The sequence below is a fragment of the Lissotriton helveticus genome, chromosome 2_2, assembly GCF_964261635.1.
Source record: "Lissotriton helveticus chromosome 2_2, aLisHel1.1, whole genome shotgun sequence".
NCBI lineage: Eukaryota > Metazoa > Chordata > Amphibia > Caudata > Salamandridae > Lissotriton > Lissotriton helveticus.
The window spans coordinates 91,028,813-91,056,629 of NC_136060.1; the positions used below are offsets into that span (position 1 = coordinate 91,028,813).

The 27,817-nt window shown below is 44.6% G+C and overlaps 1 protein-coding gene across 4 annotated transcripts in view; it reads right to left on the minus strand.

The window, feature by feature from the left end:
- TUSC3 (tumor suppressor candidate 3) overlaps positions 1-27,817 on the minus strand; it is a 1,466,371-nt gene that overhangs the window by 841,003 nt on the left and 597,551 nt on the right. For all 4 annotated transcript variants that reach the window (XM_078678946.1, XM_078678947.1, XM_078678945.1 and 1 more), the window contains one exon: positions 16,506-16,646. In XM_078678946.1, the coding sequence (XP_078535072.1) occupies positions 16,506-16,646 (141 nt within the window). The remainder of the gene's footprint in view (positions 1-16,505; positions 16,647-27,817) is intronic.

A 27,817-nucleotide genomic window follows, 5' to 3' on the forward strand; every position in this document is an offset into this window, starting at 1 on the left:
GGTGCTCGCTACGGCCAGTCGGCCCTGCCGTTGAGTTTCAACAAAGTATTCAGTTTTTACAGCTGCGGTGTTGTCCAGTCTTCACCAGTGCTACTGACCCTCAAGCTTAGAAATGCCTAATGTACCACACATTTATCTAAAAATTAGCCTCCTGATGCTAACCAAGCAATGTTTTGTGAAAGGTCGCACTCCTCAAATGTGGGCCACTTTTTTGATGCTGCACAGGCCTATTTTTGGTCCCAATCCAACTCTGATTCCAATCCCTTTGCTTTGGAGCACCGCTGATGGGCAACAGCTGGCCTCTAAGCTTTTGCCGTTCGCAGATTCCTGGTATATACCAGTCCCCCCATGTCGGCCGCGAGCCCTCGACCCATTGGGCCCCGCTAAGAAATCGCTTACCCATCCACTAACTGGTAGCCCGGTTAACATGATGCACAGCACACTGGCATGGCAGATATAATTTTTGCGGCGAGGGAGTAGCTGGGGCAATAACCTTAATACCCATTTGAAACACAGCCTAAATGCGCCTGGTGAAAATGACTCATTCTTTCCCTGAGTCGTGCCAGACTGGTTCCTTAGGACACGATTGGAACTCATGAGCCGCAACTGCACGACAAAAAGTATTCCCTGCCTCGGCCACTGCAGGTGAAAGAGGCGACCTGCACAGCTGGACATTCACAACAGTGACTGCGATGGACATGCAATCTGTAGGGCCCACCAGCCACTCAGACCGAACACCACTGGTCCCTCCACCAGACAGGAACCACGAGAATACGGTGCCTCTGAAGGCCGCACAACACAAATTGCAGCAACCCCCCTCAATGAAAAGCCCCGCCATGTGATGTATTCCTATAGGTTCTGTATAGATCCCCCTATTCCTGACCCTATTCTGGTTAACAAATTAACTAGCAGCCATCCCATGATGCAGAAACCGTTATCTGATTAAGCCAGACCACGGCACAGGAGCGCGTTATCTGATTAGGTCATAACGCTTGCCATCTAATTAGGCAAGCAATATTCCTCCAGCCCCTGATAAGGCATACGGAGTTCTCAAAACAAATCAAACCTATGACAACCTGGAAAAATCCCTGCGGCCATTGTTTTGATTTCTCAAAGAACTTCAGTAAAAGAATGTGCTAACGACCAGCTCGTATGACATCCTTATTGACGTATCTATGTCCATCCTTACGTCAATCTCGGCACCTTACAGGTATAAATATTACCGACATTGCCTTAAGCAAACACACGCAGTGGTGACGAGATCGGAGCAGCGAGACTTGCCGAAGCCCAGCAGAGAGCGAAGCCCACTGGCGCTGCCCCGCCTTCCTGACGCGCTGAGAACGAGACGCTGCCTTTCTCCTGCCGAGAAATCCAGCTCCGGCGCTTCCGAGCAGCCCTTGCAGGCAGCTTGGAATATCGAGACCACAGACGAGAGATACCATCCCTCAACCATCCTAGATCTCAGGTACAGAACTGAATAACCCCTTGCAGAGAATTCTTGAGTCAGTCACTTGGCAAAACAAACGTAACTCAAACTGCTACTTTCTACTCCAGCCCACGTATTAGGCTTAGGTCAGGTACACCGGGGTAGGCGTGGTTAGAAGCACCAGTTGAGTACGATTAGTTAAATGTATATGTGTATGTATATATTCTATCCATTTTAAATAGCATATGGCTTAGAAACCATATCAATGCTTTTACAGTATTATTTCATAATTCTGCTTTTATTGTATGCACTTTACTTAACCATAAGTATTGCAATAATATCGACTCATTTCTCTTGTACGAGAAAAGAGACTGATCAATAAATAACACCTTTTTATTGAACACGCCCGTCTCTTCCTTTTCTCTACAATCTGGTGAAACTAAGAATGCACGTACTGACTGAGTAAAATAAGTTGTCTTTTGTTTTCACACGACTCTAGAGATACACTCTTGATTAGGGGAGAGCAAAGTTGTCATGTTCTATGGTTGTCAGAAACTAAATCCCTTCTTGTCTATCCAGGGAGGTTCAACTCCTCCTTGCCTATTCGAGAAAGTTTCTAGTGAACTCTGAGCTAGCTGGCAAACCCAAAACTTTAAGTCTAATATCGACAGTAGAAGACCTAGTTAACGTCTGGTCTAGGTCTATACTATTGGAGGTATTATTCCAATGCGCAGAGCCTATTGGGATAATAGGAACTACACTACATGGCGCCCAACGTTTGGAAAGGCGATAAAACTTTCACTCAGACCCTTTTTTCCCATAATACTCCAAAGACGTCTGGAGTGGGTGAGAGGTAAAATCCGCCAAACCTCGCAGGAGGGAACTCCTATGTATGGTTCTTGGTTCAATCAACGTTGAAGGATACACTGTTCCAAAATATTGTGCATCTAATCTTTGTTTCCATAAGGAACCTGATCTGCAAACAAACAAAATAACCTTCCTGACAGTAAAATGTCAGAAAGTGATGATGAAAGAGAGAGAGTTAGATTAGCAGCTGAACTAATAGAAGCTGATAATACTATGCAAGAAGCAGACCCGGATATAAAACTCATCCCGGTCAACATAAGAAGATCTATAACGTTAAAACTTATAGAAAATGGACTGACACCAAGAGGTGGTACAGTCATATTCGTAATTGAGGCACACGAATATCGGCAGACAGAGGTATTCTATTCATGGATAAACTTTCCAGCAGCAAATGCTGTAACAAAGGACTTCCACTATTATAAAATAGAGGAACCTCCTAATGAGTACACTCCTTTCGAGGAAGTGGAAGTACCACTCAAATTCCAAGAGCACCTGCTCTTGTTTAATGGCGCCCTAAAACATAATAATCACATCACCAGGCTCGGTCCACTAGGTAGACCAGGAGCAACGTGGCCGGTCCTAGCCGGATACACACCACATCCAGACATCGACAGAATGTCTGCAGCAGATCTTTTAGTACAACTAAAACAATTAATTAAAATATATAGACAATTAGTCCAATATGTAATGCGGACTTCAACTGTCCAACCAGTAATTAAAATTCCACAGCTGACCCCTCATCAGGGGAACACAAATAAAATTACACCACAGAACATACAGTCCTGCCTAGGTAAAGTACCAGCTAAACGGGAACAAATACCATTCTGGTTAGCACAAAAAATCACCCAAATACAGGCGGTATTTCCAGATACCACCCCGGTAGAAAAACACAGGATTCTGACTATCTGTCTTCCAATGGGAATCGCACCACACGTGGAGGACTGTGACACTTGGGGTACAGTCTTTGCTTCCATTTACACAAAAACACATGGAGTTCCATCCATGTCAGTAATACCAGATGTGCTAAAACAAATTCAAGACGAATACGGTCCAGAACCCGCTTTAACTCTCGGTATGAAATTACTAAAAGACTTCAAGCAGGTCTCGGCAATATTACTAGCCAACATAAAAGGAGAAGCAGCGAATGTGGCGATCCGCCAGAGGTTAAAAGAGACAGATATAGCAGACCAACCAGCTGAAATTGCCAGAATTATAGAAAAATCCTATGAAGAACTAGGTAGAGATAGTTTGGGTGGAATACCAGTGAAGCCCCAACTAATTGAAAGTCCTGAAAAAATATTTATTAAAAATAATCTAAACAGTCAAAAGAAGAACTGGGATGGAAACAAACAATCCAATCCAAAAGAAAAGAGATTCCAGTCCAGAGGAAGGTCTCCTCGGCGGAGAGAAAGATCTCCGGACCAAGGACCCAAGTCTCCCCAAAGGGAGCCCTCTGTGAAAAGATACAACCTTAGAAATAGGGATAACATAAAGAAACCTGATAGATATCAAGATTTTGATACACGTCCCTCTCAATCTTTTCAGACTTCCTCGCAGAAATCGGAAAGAAGAGGACGATCGGAACCCAGGGAAGGGCACGTCAAGTCCAAAGACAAGGAACCTGCTCATCCAAATAAAAAATTACAGTTTCCAAAGAAGAAGGTAGCCAGTATTAAAGTATTCAACAATGCCGAGAATACTGAGGACACAGCTGAAAAACGGAGAGTGGGCTCAGACAATGCTAGACAGCGCAGCAGAAGTGAGCATAGCACGCAAAGTCCTTATGAATCATCTGGAGACAGTGGACACGAATGAATACATTCAAGTGGAAACTGCAGACACCAGAGTTAGCAAACCTCACAAAATATATGAAATAACTTTACGTATAGAAGGGGATAAGACTAGAAAAATAAGGGGCCTTTTTTGGGATAATCTCTCCAAGGGCTATGACATCCTTCTAGCTGAAAAAGATTGGCCACCAGAGTTTGTCAGGGAGTGCCCACATGGCGAAGAAATAATTATGCCTGCCTTCTCAAATCATATTCCAATTCATAAAAAATATACACTTGCAAGAAAGTGGGCAGTAGCTCAAGCTCCTGCTTTATATAAAAATCATGTGGGATGGCATGAGGAATCTCCTCCACACAAAATCCAGTTAAAATCACAACCTACTGCACAAAGGCAGTATCCAATCAAGCAAGAAGCTAAAAAACAGGTAAAAGAAATTCTAGATCAACTAGAATACCAGGGGGTGATTGAAACTTGCACCTCACAAATGAACAACCCTTTGTTTCCTGTCTCCAAACCAGACAATTCATATCGTCTAGTTTTGGATTACAGACACCTTAACTCATGTTGCAAAACTTTTGCAGTACAAAACTCGCATATTGCTGCACTAATGAATAACATAGTGCGCAAAAAATATAAAACAACATTAGACATCTCTAATGGATTCTTTTGTGAAAATATAGCACCAGTGAGCAGATACTTGTCAGCGTTCTCAATAAATGGCGCTCAAAAAGAATTCTGTCGGTTACCCCAGGGGTACAAGAACAGCCCAGGATTATTCTCAGCGAGAGTAACAGAGTTACTACAAACATATGATGACGAAGCATTATCTTATGTCGATGACATATACCTAACAGATGATGACTTGGATACTCACTTGAAGAGAGTGAACACCATAATACTTGGGTTCGCAGCAGAGGGTTACAAATTCAACTTTAAAAAATCTAGAATTGCCCATCTAACAGTCCTGTTCTTAGGATATGAATTATCAAGTGAAGGCAAAAGCCTGGCTGACAATTTCCTAGAGAAATGTGCCGTACTCCAAGCACCTAGAACACTAAAAAACCTACAGTCAATTCTAGGTTTCCTAAATTTCGGAAGAACATACATTGCAAATTACGCAGAAAGGGTCAAACCCCTTTATGATCTAATAAAACCAGATTTTAAAAAAACCAATTGGACTCAAATACACACAGAAATTCTGAGATCCTTACAAACAGATATGTTAATTAAAACAAAATTAGAAACACGTGATAACACACGCAACCTTGTGATTCGAGTCATTCCAGGAAGATGCGGATTCACATACCTGACCTCTAACGAGGGAGAAAAGGTACCAATTGCATTCAAATCACACTTGTACACTAAAGCTGAAATGAAATTTAGCCCAACGGAAAAAATTCTTACTGCAACACAGACAGCTATAGCAAAAGAACGAGCCCTTTCACAAGGTAAACGAATAATAATCGTTACACCGATACCAGCCCTAGAGGCTGTAACAAAAGCAAGCATACCGAATGCTAAAGCGCTCCATCCGAGATGGATACAATGGGCTAATTCTCTTGCTGCAACAGACGTGGCATACGAATTTGATCCTAACTTAAAAACACAAGAGTTTCTCCAATACGAATTCGAATGTCCGCCGCCGACCGAAATTCTGCCTCTAGAACATTACGGCTGTATAATATATACAGACAGATCAGCACAAACCGCAGTAGGAGGTAAACAAGCTTACAGTGCTGCGTGTGCGATTGTAAAAGGTCGCTGGCACGATGGGAAATTCAAACCAGCGGTCACTAAAACACAATCTCTAGGAGATTGTACAGCTCAGTGAGCAGAACTACTGGCATTCAAGATGGCGCTTGAAAATACCGATCGGGAATTCCCCACACTCATAGTGTGTGATTCATATTATTGCGTTCAGTCTTACAATGAATACTTACAGATCTGGCTTCAGAATGGTTTTAAGGATGCAAAAGGAGGCACAATCAAGCATAAAATGCTTTGGGAACAAGTAGTTCTTTTACAAAAGGAACTACCAAAGACTCACGTGATACATACACTGAGTCATCAACGTGATGGCGTTCACGTTGCAGGGAATTCATTGGCTGATGAGGCCGCAAAGGCAGCTGTGCAAACGGCTTCCGTAGCTGCCATCACCCGGTCAAAAACAAAAATAGACAGCAATATATTACAAGCTGTCAGCGCTACAGTAAAAGATGCGATAGAAACACTCCCGAAAGGCTTTCCAGTAAAGTACTCATACATAACTGATGCAAATAATGTTCCGTTTGCTCGAATCACTGGAGTGGGGGATAGAGTAATTTCAAACATGGAACATAGGTTAGGACTCATCATAGCGGCACACGAAGGACTTGCTTCTGTACATGCTGGCGTCTCAGCCACAGTATCGTTATTAAAACAGAGATACTGGTGGCCACAAATGAGAAGACAAACCAGGAACTATGTTCTAGAATGTGAAATATGTCAAAAAATGAAAGTATCAACAGTGAGACGACCAGCACAGACGCCCCTTCTAATCTCGGATAAACCATTAGCCTGTGTTTACCTGGACCACTGTGGTCCCTTACAAAGGGATGGTAACTATAAATATATCTTGGTCGCAGTGGATTCATGCACGAGATTCATATGGATGTGGCCCCAGCGATCGGCTGACGCCAGAACTGTTATAAAAGATTTGCGAGTCTTTATCGGCACATACGCAATTGGCATGCTGCATTCTGACCAGGGTCCTGCTTTTAGCTCTAGAGCTTATAAGGAGGCCATGACCAGCATGGGCATTGCATTGCGGTATTCTTGTCCATTTCATCCCGAGGGAAACGGAATTGTTGAAAGAAAAAACCGTGACATAAAGCAATCTATAACAGCAAAGGTATTAGGTTCGGGAGCTGGGTGGGTCAAACATCTAATAAGTGTCCAACGTAGTCTAAACAACCTGCCAAGAAATTCTCTGAAGGGATTCAGTCCGTACGAATTATTGTTTGGGACTAGGATGTTAGTCTTAGATCTTGACAGTCAGACTTCAGTGGTGAAAGAAAAAAGCTTTGATATCAAAGATCGTTTGGCTATTTTGCAGGACTTAAACGAAACAAGAAAAGACCTGTGCAACATAAAGTTGAAACAACAGCCAACAACCACTGAAGAAACACCGCCTGTCCCAGCAAGACCTGTCTGGATTCCAAAAATCGGGGATCTAGTCAGAGAAAAGATCGCGGTAAAAAAGGAATTTGGGCCTTCTTACAGAAAAGCAGTTCCTGTCTTGTCCATCAACGGGACAAGATCAGTTGTACTACCGCCGCTTGCTGGTAAAAAGGAGAACCGAGTTGTATCCATCGACCTGGTAAAACCACAATCATGTGGCCGATAACAAACAGTAGGCCAAGTGGACTCCCGATAAGTAGTAGAACACCGAGGTTTGCTACAAGTACAGAGGTGCTAACTAAAAGGCTAATCACATTCGAAACGCCTACAGAACAACAACAAGGACTATGCAACAATGCAATGGAACTCACACCTCTGAAAACCCAAATAAAAACGTTTAGTAGAGACACACCAACCTACAATGAAGTAACAAATGAATATGCAAGAAACAGTAATCCTGAAACAATTGGAACAATTGATAGAACAGCATCCGGCTACTTCATAAACTTCAATGATTCCTCTGAAGACCTCAGTGAATCAAAGACACAGCCATCAACAAAAACCCTTAACCCCTTCGACGCTCATGACGAGCCCAGCTCGTCATGGAGTTTCCATTGACTTCAATGGAAATTACATTCAAAGCCATAAAACACCTTAGCATCCAAGTGGTTAAAGACAAAGCTAAGGAGCTTTTGAAACAACTGAAAGAAACCTATCTGATTTCTCCATGGATTGAATTTTGGGTGTCCTTTGGTGTATTTATCCTCATACTTTGGCTCATCATGGTACTATGCTTGGGACGCTTCATTGAGGGAAAATATGCAAAAATGGACACAGCAAGCCAGAAAATCAACTTGATCCTCAAGCCACACACGTCTTCACACGTCGAGAAAAGAGAACTTTCTTCAGTCAACTTCACAGCCAATCCTATACCGGGTGGGGTAGCATGGGACAATACTGACTATGAAATTTATGGTCCGGTTGAAATCCTCAAATATCCACACCAAATCAAGATCTCGTTGAGTGACTTTGTAAAACCAAACTCATTTGCTGATGATTGGGACTTTGAAAGTATTAATGACATGATGTCTGACCTAGTGATGTCTGCTAAATTTACCAAACATGATTATTTGCAGGGTTCGTCTAATTATGATAGTATGTACTGCTACAACCACTATGGTAACCATTTTCTACATAAATCTGCACAACCTAGAAATGTTTTAAATTATAATCAATGGGAACATTGTGCAACCCCTCCAAAAGGAAGCTCAAGAACCGTTTATGACAAATATTCATATTTTTCAGGGTTCAATACAAGTAAAGCTGAAACATTTTATTTTAAATTGTCAAATAAGACAGGAACAAAAACCATGCTTACAAACACAAAATTGATATATTCGGACTAATTTTTTGAACAAATGAATACATATGGTTTTGATTATTGGGACAAAAATGTGGAAGTTAAAAGTGTTTGGGGTACAAGAGAATGGCAAGTTCAGGGTATAGAATCATTGTTTAGAGCCTGCATGATCCCAGAACAAATTATATTCTTGAATGACACTATTCAACAAACTACCTGTCTTGGATTAGCCAAAATCAAAGACTTAAATAAACCGTCTATTCCAAAACCAACAATGAACAGCAATAACTCTGCAGATGAAGAGATAGACGTAAACTATGTATTAAACCAAAACAGAACAAATCCTGATTGGAAACAATGGTTAATCTGGCCCACAGATACTAATAACTGTCAAGACAGATTCCTGAACAAAACACAGGGGTTCACATTGACCAGGCCAGACCCTAGATATTCCCAAAGTCAACACCCAGGGATAATCACCACCTACAGTGTGGGCAAACTCTGCCTTCAATGGCTACAAACTTCCACACTGACAGAAATTAAGCAACACCTAACTTTACTTACTGATGGTGCTGACTTGCGTGATTTCATTATGGGACCGCGCAAACAGCGTCAAAAACGCTTCATAGCAGCCTCTATATATGCAGCTTACAACGAGGCCTGGAAGATAACTCAAATTGAGACAGCAGAAAGTATACGGGAAATTGACCGTATTAATTTGGAAAAATCGCTTTCTGTAGTGGACAATGGGTTAATGACTCTGTCCTCCAGAATTTTTTCATTGGACAGTATTGTGTCTTCAGCAATCGACATAATATCACAAGACTTACTGTTGTTACAACACGGTCAGTCGCAATTGCGTTCTATTATACAGCTTGGATGGACGTTACAAAATCTGCGTTCAGGCTATGTGCCTTGGCGTTTAATCAACACAACGTCACTATTCAATATCTTTAACCTTACTGATAAACAAATCAGTATGGCACAAAAGGGTGCTGATTATACAATCCTGAGCATTGAGAAACTCGAGAGATTACCATTGACAATGTCAGAACGACCTGTCATTGAATGGATAATACATGGGATAATTAATATTCCGATATCTACTTTCAGGTTTCAATACTGCCAAAAATATATACAGGCTGGCATGTACGAAAAATTGGGAAAAGGGTACATTAAGTCAACATGGAACTTGCCCTATTCACATGCATGTGTCAGTAATAAAGGACAGAAAGTGTTCCTTAGTGGCAATAATTGTGCAATGTCACTAAGCGGTACACTTCTGTGTAATGGAATTAGTTTGCATGGAGCCTGTGAAGGGAACTCAAATAACCTTTCATGTCACCAGCTAGGCACACCTGCAACACAGATAGAACCATTCTTTAAAAGACTCTATAACGGGAGTTACATCCTAATTGTGGATCGCAGATGTTGTAGTCTACTGCCCGGGGTTCCTTATCTCATAAGTACGACTGCGAAGGTCATGTGCTGTGGACGCTTATTGTTCCCCAGCTCCTTTCCAGACAGGGAGGCAAGGACATGGCCTAACTTGAAAATTACTTCTATTCGAATTGATACTTTAAGCAGAATGAAAACAGTGCTTCTTCAGACGCCGACCAGGCTCACGTCATCAAAAGAAACGTATGATCTCCTAGTCGCAAGGACGACTGCAGAGATTCACTCATTGTTATCAACTAATTCCCCCATACATTTCGCAGAAATCCTGAATGAAATCTTAAATATTTCTGATACCAGTGGAGTCTCAAATGTATTTAAGACATTGTTTTCAGGGGCATTAACACCATTCAAAGCCATACTGGGTATTTTTCCAGACCTCGTCCATTCGATTTTTGGAGGAGTTCCCCTCATTTTGGGACTAATTGCAGGAATCCTATTCTTGGTCCTTATATTTCGTTATGGCAAACCATGTCACAGACAAAACACCTGCGACAAGGGAAGAAACAATCCGAGCCATTGGATACCGGGACCGGATATCAAAAATCCTGGGACTAACCCGGCTTAGAGACCTGAACATGACTTGGTTTCTTTCATTTCGGCCGATATGGCAAAGATGTGTTTTACCTGTATTAAGGTGCATGCTGTGCGGAGAAGAATGCGTGTTGGACACCTGTCTGACGCTACAATCGGATGCGCCAATGGATGCAGAAACATTGTTGGGTCCGGTAACGGCTCATGCATTGTGCTGCCCTCAACGGCTGCCAATCCTGATGACGGCATTCGTGGAAACTTCACCACTACGATTGAGGGGTAGTGAAGATCAAGATGAAAGCAGCATCGATCAGGTACGACCTTCTGTCAGCAATACTACTCAAAACGTCAATGGAGACAATCATGCACATGAATGCATGGTTACATCTTATTCCGAGTTAGTGGAACTCTCACAGGAAGCTGTTGACAGCTTTTTCAGCAGTCTCAATGATATGATGTTCTCACCAGAGCAGAAATAACGACTCTTGAGCAAGCTAGCACACGGCGTTCCCGACACCTTGAATTTGGCCTTCAACTTTAATAATAAAGTAGCAAGAACAATTTTTCCTCCAGTTCACGGACAGCAATTTTTTTAGCAGCCCCAAAATATTTTTATAATTTTTTCGGGACACTTATCTTCTGCTTAAAGTAAGAACTATTCTTAGAGAACTAATTTCTGTTTTTAGAAACTTCATAGACATTAGCTGCCCGCTGGTATGTTCATAAATATTTTTGAACTGTGATGAAGTGGTCTCGAACTTTTCTTCTGTATTAAGAGCCATTTCATGTGTAATTCTCATATTCGATTACTAATAATGTATACATATGCGTGATTAATTTAGCATTATTCTACTGCTTGAGTGCATATAGTACATGTGACTATTTTTTTCCCGTATATTACATAATTTCGAAATGCATTATGTGTATTTTGGGGTGGTAAGGTATACACGATACTCTACAGTATGTTTTACTATGCCTAAATTCGTAAATATGGCCATAGGTAGCGTGGAGTGGGTGTGATGTATTCCTATAGGTTCTGTATAGATCCCCCTATTCCTGACCCTATTCTGGTTAACAAATTAACTAGCAGCCATCCCATGATGCAGAAACCGTTATCTGATTAAGCCAGACCACGGCACAGGAGCGCGTTATCTGATTAGGTCATAACGCTTGCCATCTAATTAGGCAAGCAATATTCCTCCAGCCCCTGATAAGGCATACGGAGTTCTCAAAACAAATCAAACCTATGACAACCTGGAAAAATCCCTGCGGCCATTGTTTTGATTTCTCAAAGAACTTCAGTAAAAGAATGTGCTAACGACCAGCTCGTATGACATCCTTATTGACGTATCTATGTCCATCCTTACGTCAATCTCGGCACCTTACAGGTATAAATATTACCGACATTGCCTTAAGCAAACACACGCGGTGATGACGAGATCGGAGCAGCGAGACTTGCCGAAGCCCAGCAGAGAGCGAAGCCCACTGGCGCTGCCCCGCCTTCCTGACGCGCTGAGAACGAGACGCTGCCTTTCTCCTGCCGAGAAATCCAGCTCCGGCGCTTCCGAGCAGCCCTTGCAGGCAGCTTGGAATATCGAGACCACAGACGAGAGATACCATCCCTCAACCATCCTAGATCTCAGGTACAGAACTGAATAACCCCTTGCAGAGAATTCTTGAGTCAGTCACTTGGCAAAACAAACTTAACTCAAACTGCTACTTTCTACTCCAGCCCACGTATTAGGCTTAGGTCAGGTACACCGGGGTAGGCGTGGTTAGAAGCACCAGTTGAGTACGATTAGTTAAATGTATATGTGTATGTATATATTCTATCCATTTTAAATAGCATATGGCTTAGAAACCATATCAATGCTTTTACAGTATTATTTCATAATTCTGCTTTTATTGTATGCACTTTACTTAACCATAAGTATTGCAATAATATCGACTCATTTCTCTTGTACGAGAAAAGAGACTGATCAATAAATAACATCTTTTATTGAACACGCCCGTCTCTTCCTTTTCTCTACAATCTGGTGAAACTAAGAATGCACGTACTGACTGAGTAAAATAAGTTGTCTTTTGTTTTCACACGACTCTAGAGATACACTCTTGATTAGGGGAGAGCAAAGTTGTCATGTTCTATGGTTGTCAGAAACTAAATCCCTTCTTGTCTATCCAGGGAGGTTCAACTCCTCCTTGCCTATTCGAGAAAGTTTCTAGTGAACTCTGAGCTAGCTGGCAAACCCAAAACTTTAAGTCTAATATCGACAGTAGAAGACCTAGTTAACGTCTGGTCTAGGTCTATACTATTGGAGGTATTATTCCAATGCGCAGAGCCTATTGGGATAATAGGAACTACACTACAGCCAGAGACCGAAACTCAGGACCCTGGGGCCACCAAACTGCCGCTCTGCCCACTGTGACAAGCAGGCTGCACCGCATTGGCTGTCCCCTACTGAGAAGGGGCCCCAACTCACCGCTAACCCGACAAGAAGGCCACCGCTCGTGAAACAGCAGGATGAAAACAGCCAGACGCCTACGCAAGACCCAAACGGCGTCAGGGCAGAGGGAAAAGAGGGCGCCCAGTGGGCGGGAGAGGTATATGTACCTTGTCCCTGCCCACTCCTGCCCAGAAGTTTCGCGGGCATGCAGACCCTTAGGGGGTCGCAAACACTGGGCTGCTGCCTCGTGTGCCATCATGTGGCACTAAGGGGGGCCGCTCTCTTAGGATGGCCCCCTTCGTGGACCCGGGGAAGCCCGGAAATGATAGTTTGATTGTTTGTTAATGCCCTTCCCACGTCTTCAATTGTTCGCTAATAGTATAACAGAGTTCAACCCGCTCTGTGTGCGAAGATCAACTGATGTAGTTGCAGGGGTGAGTATGGTGGAGTGGGGTAGCGGTCACCCCAGAGATCCACCTACAGGCCGAGGAGGTAGTTCCCAATGGTTCATTCCGGGGACAGGGTGAGCAGGTTCAGGGAATGTGTCAGGCCACGCCTCTCCCTGAAACAACAAAGGGGGAATGAGCAGGCCTGAGACATCGAGGAATGATTTGGCTCTGGCTGTTCAAGTAGGGGTGTCTACGCACCAAGACGTAAGTGGCACTAATTTGCAGTTGCAGTGGTCGCTAGGCTCCTCGCTGATATTGACCCTGTTCTCCCCCAGGCAAGGGGGCACGAGGAGTCCCGCCGGGAGTCCATGATAATAATGTGACTGACCAATGATAATGGGATCCCTCCCAGTCAGATGTTTCTCAATCTATCAGGAGAGTGGGCACTCAGAATGAGCGGGGGAGGCACACCAGGCAGTGGATTAGGCCCTCTGATCAACCTTTCTTCCTAAGATTAAATAAAGGTAGTAGACGAAGCAGGAAATATTGTAAATTAAGTAGGTTTATTCTTCTTGAGATAACGGCAATATCAGTGGAGCACAGCTGTTCTGCAGAGTTTTCAACTGCTGAATGCCGGATTCAGTAGATGGAGTCCTTGGGCAAGAAAATAGAAGAGGTACAACTATATGCATATCATATAATGAGGGTCACATTACAGGCCCTCGGGCTAGGGCGCAGCCTGGACATCTGAAGACTCAAAGCATCGGTAGCAGTTTTTTGTGCATGGCACGGTGTAGATTGTAATGCCCAATTCACCCGTATGGGCTGTAGCATTAATGGATTGTGGCCAAGAACAGTGACACTTGTACCAAATATGTTCCCTGGGGCCTGTTATTCCCCCGCCCGAGACGCGGCAAAGTCTACTAGGCTGAGAGCGGCGCCCAGGCACCACAAGCAACTCGGGCCTCTGCAAGACCTCCGACCAACCGACCTCCCCCAATGCAGCGGTCTCTCATCTGATGGCTGTCAATTGGGCTAAAGCAGCAGCGGCCAGCCTCTGCGTCAGCTAGAAGGGCAGGGCACCTGAACAGGGATTCCCCGGTGCAGCAAGACTCAAGGCCGTCATCCGGTAGCCAGCTTCCTCGGTAAGCATGGGCGGATTTTACGAATTGGCAATCCGCGAACTTGCGTATTTACGGATTTGCAATCCGCAAAATCCGCGAACTCTCGCGAATTTGCGGATTATTTTTTTTTTTTTGTGTTCGCAAGGATTTCTGCCAGTTCGCGAGGGTTCTGTACCAGTTCGCAATTGCGAACTTACTTGTCGGCTCGCAACGGCCGCGACTATGTTGTTTCTACATCTGGTTCATCATCACAGGTTCACAGCACCCTCTGTTTCACCACTGCCACCCTCTGGTACATCCATGCCACCCTCTGGTACATCACTGCCACCCTCTGGTTGGTTTATCACTGTAGATTATGGGGGTGAAAAAAAGCAAGCACACCTGCCCTGCTTCAACTGACATGAATTAATTTGGGGTTGATTAATGTGTCACTGAATTTAAACTTCCAGTCTGGCTGGCACCTGCTTCCTTATCTGTAATTTGCTGAACTCTGAAGGGGCCCCTCAGGAAGCACTACAGGGAATGGTTACTAATGATAAGATTGAACTTTTGCACCTGCTGAGTGCTTTCAGTTTTGTCTGTAATTGCTTTCTGTTGCAGTGTAATTTTTTTAACAGGACATTTGTTGTATACTTGTAGCTATTCTCTGAGCCTGCTGTGAGGGTCAGAGCAGGGTCATAGAATAATTGCAAGTCGGCAAATGAACTCTGAAGGGGCCCCTCAGGAAGCACTACAGGGAATGGTTACTAATGATAAGATTGAACTTTTGCACCTGCTGAGTGCTTTCAGTTTTGCAAAAATCCAAATATCCAGCAGCATCCACAAAAGTAATCCTTCCAGGTAAAGATCCAAATCAAAGTGACCAGCACATGAAGAAAGCACTGGGAGGAGCCTGGTGGACAGGAACAGGAAGTTGGAGACTGTGGGGCACTTCCTTCCTGCCACCCCCACCCCCAAAATGGACTCCTTGCAAAGAAAAAGTGCAGGCAAATGTCAACCTGAGGAGTTATTCTGATAAAAATCATAATTTTCAAGGTTTATGCTGCCTGCTGGTGGATTTCTTGTGCGAAATTGCAAATTTTGCAATCTCGCAATTGCGAGATTGTCGCTGCCCGCCGCATCTACGTGTTCGCAAGTATTTACTTCCGCGAAATTGTATTGTATTCTAGTTGGCAAGTGCGACCAAGCAAATAATCCGCTTCGCACGGATTTTACGGATTTTCGGCAAGTTCGCGAGAGTTCGCGGATTGCGAATTTACCGAAAATCCGCAAAATCCGCGAGCGGAATGGATTTTACGCCCATGCTTATTCCTCGGTCACAGTCAACTGACGAGGCCAGTCGCTGCTCCTCCAAGCATCCGGGTTTCTGCGTCTCGCGGGGGCATGAAGTGCCCCGAACAGCAGAATCCCTGAGGAGGCCAACAGCGTCGGCGTGCCATCAGATTTGCTCCAGTCTCTGACCCTCAGCAGGTGCGGCAGCAGTCCCAGCACCTTCTTGTAGTAGATCAATGGCACATTTAAGTTCCCGTGCCGGTAAAGATAACTAGTACCAGGTGCAGTTGGCGAGGGTGAACAAAAGTATTGCACAGGAATCATCCGATCCACTAGGATGTGCGGAGAGATGCCGAATCATCCTCTCCAGCCGGCAGAGCCCCCACAGAGTACGGCCATCTTGCGGTCAGGCTCTCTAGCGTCCGAAAACCTTATCTCTGTTCAAGACATCTCAAATGAGAATGAACTCAGGCGACGCTGAAGACATTTAGGAGCCTATGGTTTGTTTCTGAAATTCCCAGTTGCCCCTTTGTTGTTGAAACATATAGCCATCACACAGAGAATTATCTTTGTTCCGTCTTCCTGCCAGGAGGATCTCTTTAAGATAGTTATCCTAATTATTTCTTCAATATAATGAAAGGAAATTTTAACCACAACTCGAATGAAGCACAGACTTTGACTTACATGGACATCTGTTCGGTCTGCAATCCACTTCGCAAGCTGCTCTGCTGCAAAGCCTATTCTTTGCAGGTCAAATGTATCCGCTCTTTTAGGCTTTCCTTTTGCTGGAAAATGCATGAATGTTGGCGCAGAGTTCATGTTGAGCTGCAAAAAATGAGTACGCATAATTACATAATAAGTTTTCACAAGTAGTACTCCATTATAGTTTAGAAATCATCTACTCAGACTAAATCAAGCATCTGGTGGGATCACCGCTACAGATGTTGAGGGAAATGGTATTCCTCTAAGACAGTACAGATGTTTGAGAATCTTTAGGAAAGAGAGGTGGCATCCAGGCTGTTACTTTTCCTACCTGTACCTCTAGCAGTGGAATTATTTCATGAGGAAGAAAAAATACAAACATCCAGCACTGAGGCATGGGAGTTCCTGATGTTTTCAGCCACATCTATCCATATACTTTTTAAAGGTAAGATATATGGTTCAAAAGCAATTAATGCTTATCCATACGAATATCAGAAACTCTCCTAAAAACAACAGTTAATTCCTTAGGTGCTAATGAACACCCCTATGCTCAAACCACCCCTCCCCACGCAGAAGATGCTGAGCCCTTTCTTTGATGTTTGGGACATTTCGTGCTTAAGCCTTCAGAATTTTTTTCCCACAAAAGGTATTCAAGGCAAATTTTTGTATTTTGTCCACCTCATGTTGGGAACTCTTATAATAACCAGGATTTGTTGATTTCGATGGAGTGGGCTGAGAAAATGGGAAAAATGTAGCAATTTCTTTTTTTAATGAGGGGAATGTGCACGCAAGAAAATGTATGTCTTTTTCTAAATTTGGTATTGTAAGGAAGTGGGTTATTAATTGGGAAGCACGCGGTCCTTCATGAGTAGCAAGTACCATAACATCCTATTGTGGGAAACAAATACCCCCTCAATAGCATTTGACTCTCTCTGGGTAGTAAGGCAGAGTAGTCCAAGGCCTACTGAGGGGATGTAATGTAGGTGAGAGATGAAGTCCTCAAGCGAGCAACAAACAACACATAATAACTCATTGTCCAGTCGGGGATTATTCCTTTAAAATTGAAAAGTGCTTCATGATGCATGCCCTTCTCAATACTACACATTAAGTTACAAATATATACAAGTTAGCAGGTCGAAAAAAGTAGGGTGACACCTTTTAAATGTTGGACTCCCACAAGCCCCTAACCCTAAAAAAATAATACCCTCCCCCACATACGCTGAACACAATATAATGGAGTGCAGTTCAGGCCAAATAACTTTGTCAGCGTGTTATCAGAAATCAATGAAAGTAGAAACATATAATGAAAAACCCAGTGCAGCAATAATAAATTCAAGGTCAAAATGGCATCACCTTTCAACGGTATCCAAGGTAACATATATTAAACCACTGCTAACAACGTAATTCTTAATAAAGCATTAAATATTCACTACTGTACATCGTGAGTCTGTCTCCTACTTTTAAATTTACTGCCAAGCAGCCTCCGCAGACAACTGGATCTCCATCACTCGAGAGCCTTTGGACTGAAAGTCCCAGCTTCATAAGAGCTTGGAATACACAGATATTCTCCAAGATTCACAAATTACGCCCCCAGGAGACTTACGGTGACTTTTTAAAAACCTAGCAATATCAAACATGGCTGATTTAGTTCCCCCGCTGGAGGCACCGCAAGAGAAATATAGACATTTTTCCAGCCAGTCCCTTGGCCAATGGGGGGAGTCTTAGCTCAGCTGGTCAGCCCATGGCACTGCACTTGATGCACTACAGGTAGCATCGGATTGGTAACGTGGGCACTCGGGCAATGCCCGAGGGGCCGGTATCCATAATCCAGCTGTGGGCTGCTTTTTTGAGCAGTCTGGGGGCCGATTTGGGTGGTTGCTGCCTTGTTCGATGCTGTCAGCGGATGCCTGAGGGGCCTTTCCGGGCGTCCATTACCAGGCCCGGACTGGCCGTTGCGGGCACAGGGCAATCCCCCGGTGCGAGGCAAGGGTGGGGACAGGTTTTGGGCCCTGGGGGCCATTTTTGTTACAGGGCCGTTTTTGCAGCACAGCTGCAAAATCGTCCCTGTAACAAAATCGGCTGAAAACCGGCCCCGGCAAATAGCTCGGTTGCACCTCCAGGGAGCCGGGCGGGCACTTTGCCAGGGCCGGTTTTGGTTCTCAGTCCGGCCCTGTCCATTACCTCCCCTTTATCAACGGGCAGCGGTTTCACTCCCTTTCTCGCGCTGGGCCAGTCCATTAACATGTGCATATTAAGCGGGGCAGGGGACCTGAGCAAAAGTGACCTCACTTGTTTTCAGGTGTGTTTCACTAGTGTAAACTAATCTGTGAATTTTTTAACCCCCCCCCCCTTTTTTTAAATAAAATTTCGCCAAATCAGTGTTTTGCCGAAAGGCAATATGCAAATGTGGGCCACTTTTTTTAGCGTGCCCGGGCCGATTTTTAATCCCAATCCAACCCTGACTACAGGCCATGTTCCTTATCTTTTTTTTCGGGCAGTGCTCTTTGTTTAATGAGGGTATCTGGCCGCAAGCAGTCATTCATAAAACGTTTGTTTGGGGCTGCCAGGGAGCCTCAGAGCAATCGCAGTGAGGGCTGTTCCACACACCCTGCCTGCTTTTGTACACCTGGCACAGGAGTCTGCTTCACTCATTTCTCCCAAACCCACTCAGATGGATTACTCTGCTGATTGTTTCCCACTTCCCCCAGACTCAGGACTAGGGAGCAGATAGCAATATCAAGAGAGTCTTTGGCCCTCCCTGGGAGCTGCTGTGGCTTGAACTTGATGGTACTAGTGATAATAATAATTAAGCGATTTGTAGAGCCTCTAGTAATTTCTGACGAAGTATCCCAGGGCTATGGTTTCACTCCCAAATACAGGTCCGAACCGTCCGTAAATTTCACGGACCGTCTGTAAAATGGACCTCACGTCCGTTGTCCGTGAGGATCCCTTTTACGGTCACCTTTTGTCCGTAATTATGGCCTTGGAGGATCAGTGCTGCTCCCCTGCGAAAAGCCTCAGCCCCTGATGGGGCCGCCTCGCACTCCTCCTAGAGCACAAGAGCAGCCCCACCCTGCCCATTGTCATTCTTTATGGGGCTGATGATTGCCACATACAGAATGACAATGGGGCAGTCTGGGCTGTTGTGGTGGCCTCCTCCTGCCTCGGTGTACAGCAGGGCATTTTGTAAGCAAGATAAAAAGTTAAACGCCCATGCTGCAACGTGAGAATACAATTAACATAAAGAAGCCTGTCAAACAAGTAAAAATCAATATTATATTCAACAAAGCCATGGTTGCTGCTTTTTTATGTTAAGCAACTAACAACCATTGGCAAAGCCAATAGTCCTGGCTTGTTGTTGGTGTAACGATACTTGTTGGTGGGTAACTAAATAAGTGAAGGAATGGGTGAATGGCTGGATGGATTAGTGAAAGGATTAATGAAAGGGTGAATGGATAGATAATGAAAAAGGATGGATGGATGAGAGCAAAGGTAAATAGATGGCTGTATGTGTGGAAGGGTAGATAGGTGAGTGAATGGGTGGATGGATGGATAGATGGATGGATGGATTGATGGATGAGTGAAAGGATGGATGGATTGATGAATTGATAAGTGGATGGAATGGATGAGTGAAAGAGTGGATGTAAGGATTGATGAGTGAGTGAAAGAGGGTAGACAGACAAAAGGATGGATAGATGAGTGTGAAAGGGTGGATGGATGAGAGAACAGATGGATGGATGGATGAATGAAAGGATGGATGAGTAATAGGGTCAATGGATGGATTCAGGAATGGATAAGTAGATGGGTGGGTGGGTGGAAGGATGGATGGATAAGTGAAAGGGTGATGGAGAGAGAAAGGGAGGTTGAATGACTGAAAGGGTGAATGGGTGGAAGGACAAGTGACTGGGTGGATGATTGAGTAAGTGAAAGAATGGCTGGATGGATGAGTGAATAGATGGATGGGTGGAAGAGTGGATGGATGAGTGTGAGGATGATAGGGTGAAAGGGTGGATGGATGAATACTGGATGCATGAGTGAAAGGGTGGATGGAGCGATGTATCACACTCCGACACCCTGCACTACATACTTGGATGAGTAACACTATAAAAGAAATTAAATACCCATGAGAGACAGTCGGGGCACCATTGGAGGGTGGTGGCAAGGCCGGGTTGGCCGGATCGGGTGTTTCCCTTGGAGGCTCGAGAGGGGGGTGGGGCGGTTTAGTTACTGGGGGCTGGCACTGCAAAGTTCCTTGTATATCCAGTAGTATTCAATCATCAACAAAAGCGACCTCACTTATATTCAGGTGTGGTTCACCATTGTCTGGTGACTAATGTACCTGCTGAAGCGAGATGCGAGTTTTGAATCGCCTTAGGTAGCAAGCTGAGGGCATACTGAAAAACTGTGAATTGCACGATTGACTCAACCTAATATAAATTTATTTTGACTTCTACTTAAGTGGTTGTCTATTTACTTACTTATATACTATTGCACGATCTCCTCTGATGTGTTTGTAAAACTAACCTTTTGTCCCAAAGTTTTGTCCTGAGTTTTGACCTCCTGTCCTGAATTTTGACCCTTTGTCCTGAATTTTTACACTCCCCATCCTGAATTTGCAGTCACGTACTTGCCCGTCCAACGTGTGATTGGGAGATAGGAGTAGAGAAAGGTGGCAATCCTACCTATATATAAGATATCATAACTGGTGGCCGATTGATCTATCAGGCATCTACGGTTACAAACTGTGATAAGGCGGTAGATAGTGTCTCCCCTTGTGATATTAGCTGATTTACTATCTCATCGATAGAGTACTATTTCTACACTACTGTGTATGTATTTCGATCATTATATTATTTCATTAACATAAATTCACATAACGACCTCTTTATTTTGAGAGGGTGACTTAGATTTGCATGCACATTGGATCGAGTCTCGTCTTAGTTCCAATATTATGTTTCGTACGACATCCCCATTCCAACATGGCGATTGTGAATTGTGATGAGAAGAGGACCGAGGAGAGCTTTAGTCCTGTTACAGTGTCTAAAGTGTTGAAATAAACAGGCTAAGATGGCGCTGATGCAGTACACCGACGTCCAAACAGGCAAAGGGACTACTCCTGTTAAGAGGTGTGTACATGCACTGTCCTTCATTGGCAACAAACTACTTGCACTTTGGAACTTGTGAGTAACATTGTGTTAGAATTTTCCCTCTGCTTGAGTCTTACAACTCAGATTGATGGATTTGAATCTGAACAAGTGATTGTCGTTGCTAATGCTTCTGATGAGGAATTTGGACTGGAAACTAGATACTAGAGTCTTATAACATCTGACTATTTTATGGATTCCTAGTCTTAGATAACTGGGTATAGATAATGACTTTCTTACAAAAATCACAATTTATTCTATGTTAACACTTAACTCATAGATGTACCTGGGGATAATCTGAGATCTAATATTTTGTTACAGATTTTGCTCAGTACAACCAGTTCGTACTCTGGGACCATGGCCGGACTGGCCATAGTGCGCCGCACGGGTGGGGGCTAGTTTTGGGCCCCTGGGGGCCGTTTTTGTTACAGGGCTGTTTCTGCAGCATAGCTGCAAAATCGGCCCTGTAACAAAATCGGCCGAAAACCGGCCCAGCAAAGAGCTCGGCGGCACCTCCAACACTGCCCCTCCCCCTCCTGGGGAAGAGGGGTCCAGCCGAGCACTTTGCCAGGGCCGGTTGTGGTTCCCAGTCCGGCCCTGTCTGGGACACGGAATATTAGGTGAGATATCGCGTTTTTCTTAACACCACATTTGTGCTGGTCTAAATGGTATGTTAGTTGTTTTACTGTTTATGGCTCTTCGTAGATATGACTAACACACTCTTCTACTGGTACTGCTTATTGGATCTGAACTTTGCGATATACTATACATGCTGATTGCGTACAAGATACTATATGTTGCGTGCCCGGAGCAGGGCTCACTGGTAATGCAGTTCGGCCTGATGTGTCTGACTATCGGCAGGAGATAACAGAAGACACAGGCGCTCACGTTTGGTGGAAATCTCCGTCTGACCCAGATGTCTGGTCATGACCTATCTTTTATTATTCTACTCCTCCTTTCCGCTCTGGGCGGTACCACTTGCTTATACACATGGGTGGGCGTGGAGGATACCCCTACGAAGTACATCCACGTGGGGTGAGCCCTCAAACATAGCATTCCTCCTTTACCATACATTTGCAGACAACAAAATATGATAGACCAAAAACCCATTTGGGGGGGAGGGGGGGGGGGGAGAGGGAGAGGGGAGGAGGACGAGGACGAGGACGAGGACAAGGAGGAGGAGGAGGAGGAGGAGGAGGATGAGGAGGAGGAGGAGGGCTTCAGTGAGGGTTCACCAGCTTTGATTTCAGCCTAGTCCCGGTCAAACTCTGGAAGTCGGACTTTCTGAGCTTTTTAGTCGGACGAACCTGGACAGCTGGCCGGCTTGCAGTAGAGGGTCGTCGGCTTGGCTAGCCAGGTCGAGTTGATCCACTTGTGGACCTTCTTTCCTAATTTGCTCCAATGCTCTTCAAACATTTGTAACTTCTTCCTAAAGTTCCTCTGAGGGCTCCAAAGCGTCCAAAACTTATGCCAAGGGTCTTGAAGCTCCAGGGTGGTCCTTGAAAGTTTGGGACTTCAATTCCCACAATCCACTTGGACAAAACCATTAGAAATCCACTGGCAGTACTCCAGGCCGGAGATTCTGGTGATCGGTTAGGTGAGCTCTGTTAACCCGTAGCTTGAAGGGAGTTCACTCTTTAGTCCTTTTGAAGCAAGGCAGGTCCACAAGGCTGTAATTCCAGATAGTGTATCAGGCCCAGTCAGGTGCAAGACCAGGTTGGTGCAAATCAAACATCTCAACATGGACCCTTCTTCTTCTTGTTTCAAGCAGCATATCTGAGAGTTTCTACCCCTCTAAGATACTTATTCCCAGTTCTCTGTGTCAGGCAGATGGGCACTCCTGTCCAATGAGGTGCAGGGCAACACCCCAGGGTATGACCACATTCTCCAAAGTGTGGCACTATATTCTCCCAGGGAGCACCATTTCTCCAAAATTCAATATGGCTGATTTTCCAGCAGAGAGAGAAGAGCTAATTAAACCAGTCTACAGTCTGGATCATCTACATAGCCTCCCTCCATTTTGAGTCTTCCTTCCTTAAACCTGCCATCTGGCAGGGGCAGCGGGTAGAGGTGTCAAAGAAACTGGATTCTCGAGCATGTCCCCTCCTTCCTTTGAAGAACATTATTTACTAACCCTCCCCCTCCCTCTGGCATTCCTATTCCCAACACTGTGTCCTCCCAGAAGGGCTCCCTAACTCCAGGGGTATTAGCAACTCTTCAAATCAGCCTTGCTAATCCACGAATCTCTTGCCAATCATGTCAGAGCACGAGAAGGCATATCATATTGTTGGCTGTATCAATACCATTCTACTAAGTCCATGAATTATATTTTTTGAGCCCCCTTTATTTAGTTATTAATCAATAACTTCTTGCTACATTAACCTATGTGGCTGGGGATTTGCAATAGGGAAATTGAACTGGGCAATTTCTCCACCACCAGGGATTATAAAACATCTTTTATAAGGACCCTGCCTATATCTAAAGGACCCCCGCTCCTGTAACACCAAGGGGAGCCTTTAGGAGTTCTGAATATGTACAAATATTGCAGATCCTCACTCCACAGTGCTCCAAGCACAAAAGTCGATTTTGGGAAGCACTTTTCTGCAATGTGGAGAGTGCAATTACACTAAACCAAAGGCATATAAAACTCATTTTATAATGGTTCTCCTATAGAGACTTAAGCTCCCCCCCCCCCCCCCCGGGACACCTAGGGGAGACCCTGGGGGTACCTAATATGCCAAAACATTGTAGTTTATTATTTTGTAAGTGCCCCAAACACTTAGGTCAAGTTTGGGAGCACTTTCCATTTTATAAGCAGCCCTGCAACACAAGGCTGCTTTTAAACTGACTTCAGGCTTGAGCAGTACACACATGCAAGTGCAGAAAAGCTGCTGGCCTTTAAGCTATATGCTAGGGTCATAAAGGTAGTTTTAATCGTCCTGGCCAATTATGGACTAGGGCCTTATAAGGGAGGTCATGTCAATCATAGTGGTACCCTAACCTAGAGTGTACCCTAGTCTATGTAGGTATTTTCACTGTATTCTAAATGTGTTTTCAGCATAACACTGGTCCAGGGCCTGGGTAGGCAGAGCCCAGGGTCAGTCAGTTACCACAAGTATCAGTCAGCATAAAAGTTGGGGGTGCCCAGGGCAAAGGATGACTTTGCAACAAGGAGGGTGTATTAAGAATGTATTGTATTCATTCAATTAGGGACTGATTACACACACTCAGAGACAGAATCCAGACCAGGTGGGTAAGTATAAAAAAGGTCTATTATGTTTTATTTCTGCAACCAAGTAGGACTTGGTACAAGTACGTAAAATGTACTTTCAATTGTAAAACTTACAAAGAAATGCAATTGGAAATGGATTTGCAATCATTACATATTTATATATGCTTTAAAAACAGTTTAAATTATATTTGATTATTTTTACGTTTCTTTTTGATGACATCGACTACACGTGGTGGAATGCCTAGATATCACACCGTGGATCCTACAATACAAAGGTAAGTAAGACTTTTACAGATCATAGTATACAGTTACTTTTCTTCCGTACAAAACACAGGTCAATACTTAAAAAATGTTGAAACATAAACTTGTTACATTGGTTCCAATGGGAAAAATAACATTAACGACCAAAGTTCACCAAGGTCCAGGTAGGCCCTCGTTTTGAACCACGAGCAGCACCCTGGGTGGCCTGTTGCAGAGTGCTGGGGCCCAATGTTAGCCAACGGGGCTAAAGGGGCCTTCTGTTAAAGTCTGCTTACGAGCAGGCCACTCGACTGTGGAAGCAAATTGGTGATTAGGATCAGCACTGCAGGGGCCCACAATCAGCACAGGAGCTTCACCATCAACGGTATGAAGGTGAACGTATGTGGAGTGTCAAGGAGACGGCGGGAGTCCTGTGGATTGCAATCGAGAACTCTGGTTTGGAAAAGATGCTGCAGGCTCAGGCAGGGAGGCTTTCTGAAGGGGACCACTGGCTCGAGAGGGAAGTTGGGTTTTTATGGAATGCCTGGATAGCGTCGGTTGGGCCACCCAAGGCCATGGGGCGTCGGTGCAGGGGTGTCTGTTGGCATCAGGTATTCCTACCAGCTCCGAAAACTGTCAAAGTGACCATTCAGGTTGAGGCGCCAGGCATCGGCTTGAAGCTCGCGGTAGGTCGGGGATCACCAGATCCAGGCCAGGATTGCAGGGGATACCACTTCATGGTATTGGGCCTCTCAAACTCGGGCCGTGGGCATTGGTTGGAGAGTGGTGCAGAACCGTGGAGCCACCTGATTCCGGTTTCTGTGTTTGAAGTCTTTACTTGAACAAATCCTGTGGTCATGGGAGATGGAGTCTTTAAGTCGAGTGCAGGGCAGATTCTCCAGGTGGCTGCTGGACACACAAGGGTTTCCGCTGTAGTCAGGTCAGAGTTGGGATAGTCCTTAGGGCTGGAGCCAAGGCAGTTGGTGTCCTCTTCTTCATGGGTCAGCACGGCTCTTCGGTTCGTCTTCTTCCTTCCACAAATCTGAGGATGCAAGCTTCAGGGTTGCCCCTCAATAATAAATTTAGGGGCATTTTCAGGGCTGTGCAGGTTGGGACCAATGGGTCCCTTCCTTGGGGTTGGTACACCTCCAGTTTGAAGGGGGCATGAGCCTCTCCTTAATTGGATGGGTCCCCACATATTCAAGATAGAGGGGACTGAGATGTGTATTTCACCTCGCCACCCCCACCCGAGGGGTGGGGTTGGCAAAGGTGGGCACACCTGTTCTCCTAACTCAGTTTTTTCACTGTTTCTACCACCCAAAGTGGGGGCCAGAACCGGTGGGAGGCAGTTCCTGGAGACAGCAAATGGCAAGTACAGCTTCTAAAGGCAGGAGGCCCTTGAAGATTCCCCTTTGTGGCCCCAGCCCATCCTAGTAGAGGAGGCATAACACCTCTCCCCAGGATGGGCTTTGTTTCTAGACCCAGAGAGCGGAGGCTCTCTACCTAGGTGTCCAGAAACCTGTCTGGTGGAAGAACATGGCAGGCAGCCATTCAAGAACCACACCAGGGCTGGTCGTTTTGCAGGGGGCATCTCTAAGAGGACCTCTGGGTGCATTTTACATTAAATCCCACACTGGCAACAGTGTGGGTTTAATGTTCTGAGAAGTTTGCTGTTAAACTTCCCAGGTTTCAGAAAAACCTGTTACAAAGCTGTGGAGTTCATAATGACAATCTCCCATTCCACATGCTCTTTATGGCTTTACTGCACTTACAATGTCTAAGAATGGACTTAGACACTGTAGGGGTACAGTGCTCAAGCAAATGTGCCCTCAACGGGGGGCTAATACACACTGTTAGTGGGGTGACTTACCTTGGCCCCAGGCAGTGGGTTGTGGGCATGGGACACAGGAATGGGGGCCATGTTGACTCTACACGTTTCTCTGCACCAAAGCACACAGCCTGCAATGGCCATATGTGGGTGTTAGGGTCAGTGTCTCTAAGGGTGGCACAATAGGTGCAGCAGCCAATAGAGGCCTTCACTAGTCACAGTGCCCTTGGTACCCATGGTAACTTTTACAAGGGGCTTACCTGTGGCCGGAGATGTGCCAATTGTGGGTATAAAGGTACAGTTTTTGGAACGAACACAGGCCCTGGGAACCCAATTGGTAGGGACCCAGGGCACATCAAGCCAAAATGCATTAGATGTCAGGCAAAAAGTGTAGGGGGGTAACCATGTGAAATGGGGCACTTTTCTACATTGACAGCTACTGATGTAGTAAGATAGAAATGTTGCTCCAAAACAATAAAACAAGGAGTTCTTTGTTATCGACACAGAGCCAATTTACCTTCTGGTAGCTTTGTATATTTGGAGAACTTGGTTACAAACAAGGGGTTAACTTTACTGCCATGGGGTTGTATGCTGACATTTCTAGCATCTATGCGTTTTTAACCCATGTTTTAAATTGTACTGTTTAAATTATTTCTTTTGTTTCATATTTGTAGTGTGCATGTTGTACTTTTTTATCTTTTATTATATGTTTTGATATATTATATAGCTTTTTTGCTACAACAATAATAAGGAATAGGGATGATTAAATCAGGGGGTTTTGCTCTCATTGCAGCTCTTTAGTATAGCTAAACTTTTATCAGGTGGTGCTGATAATCATTGCTGCGAACAA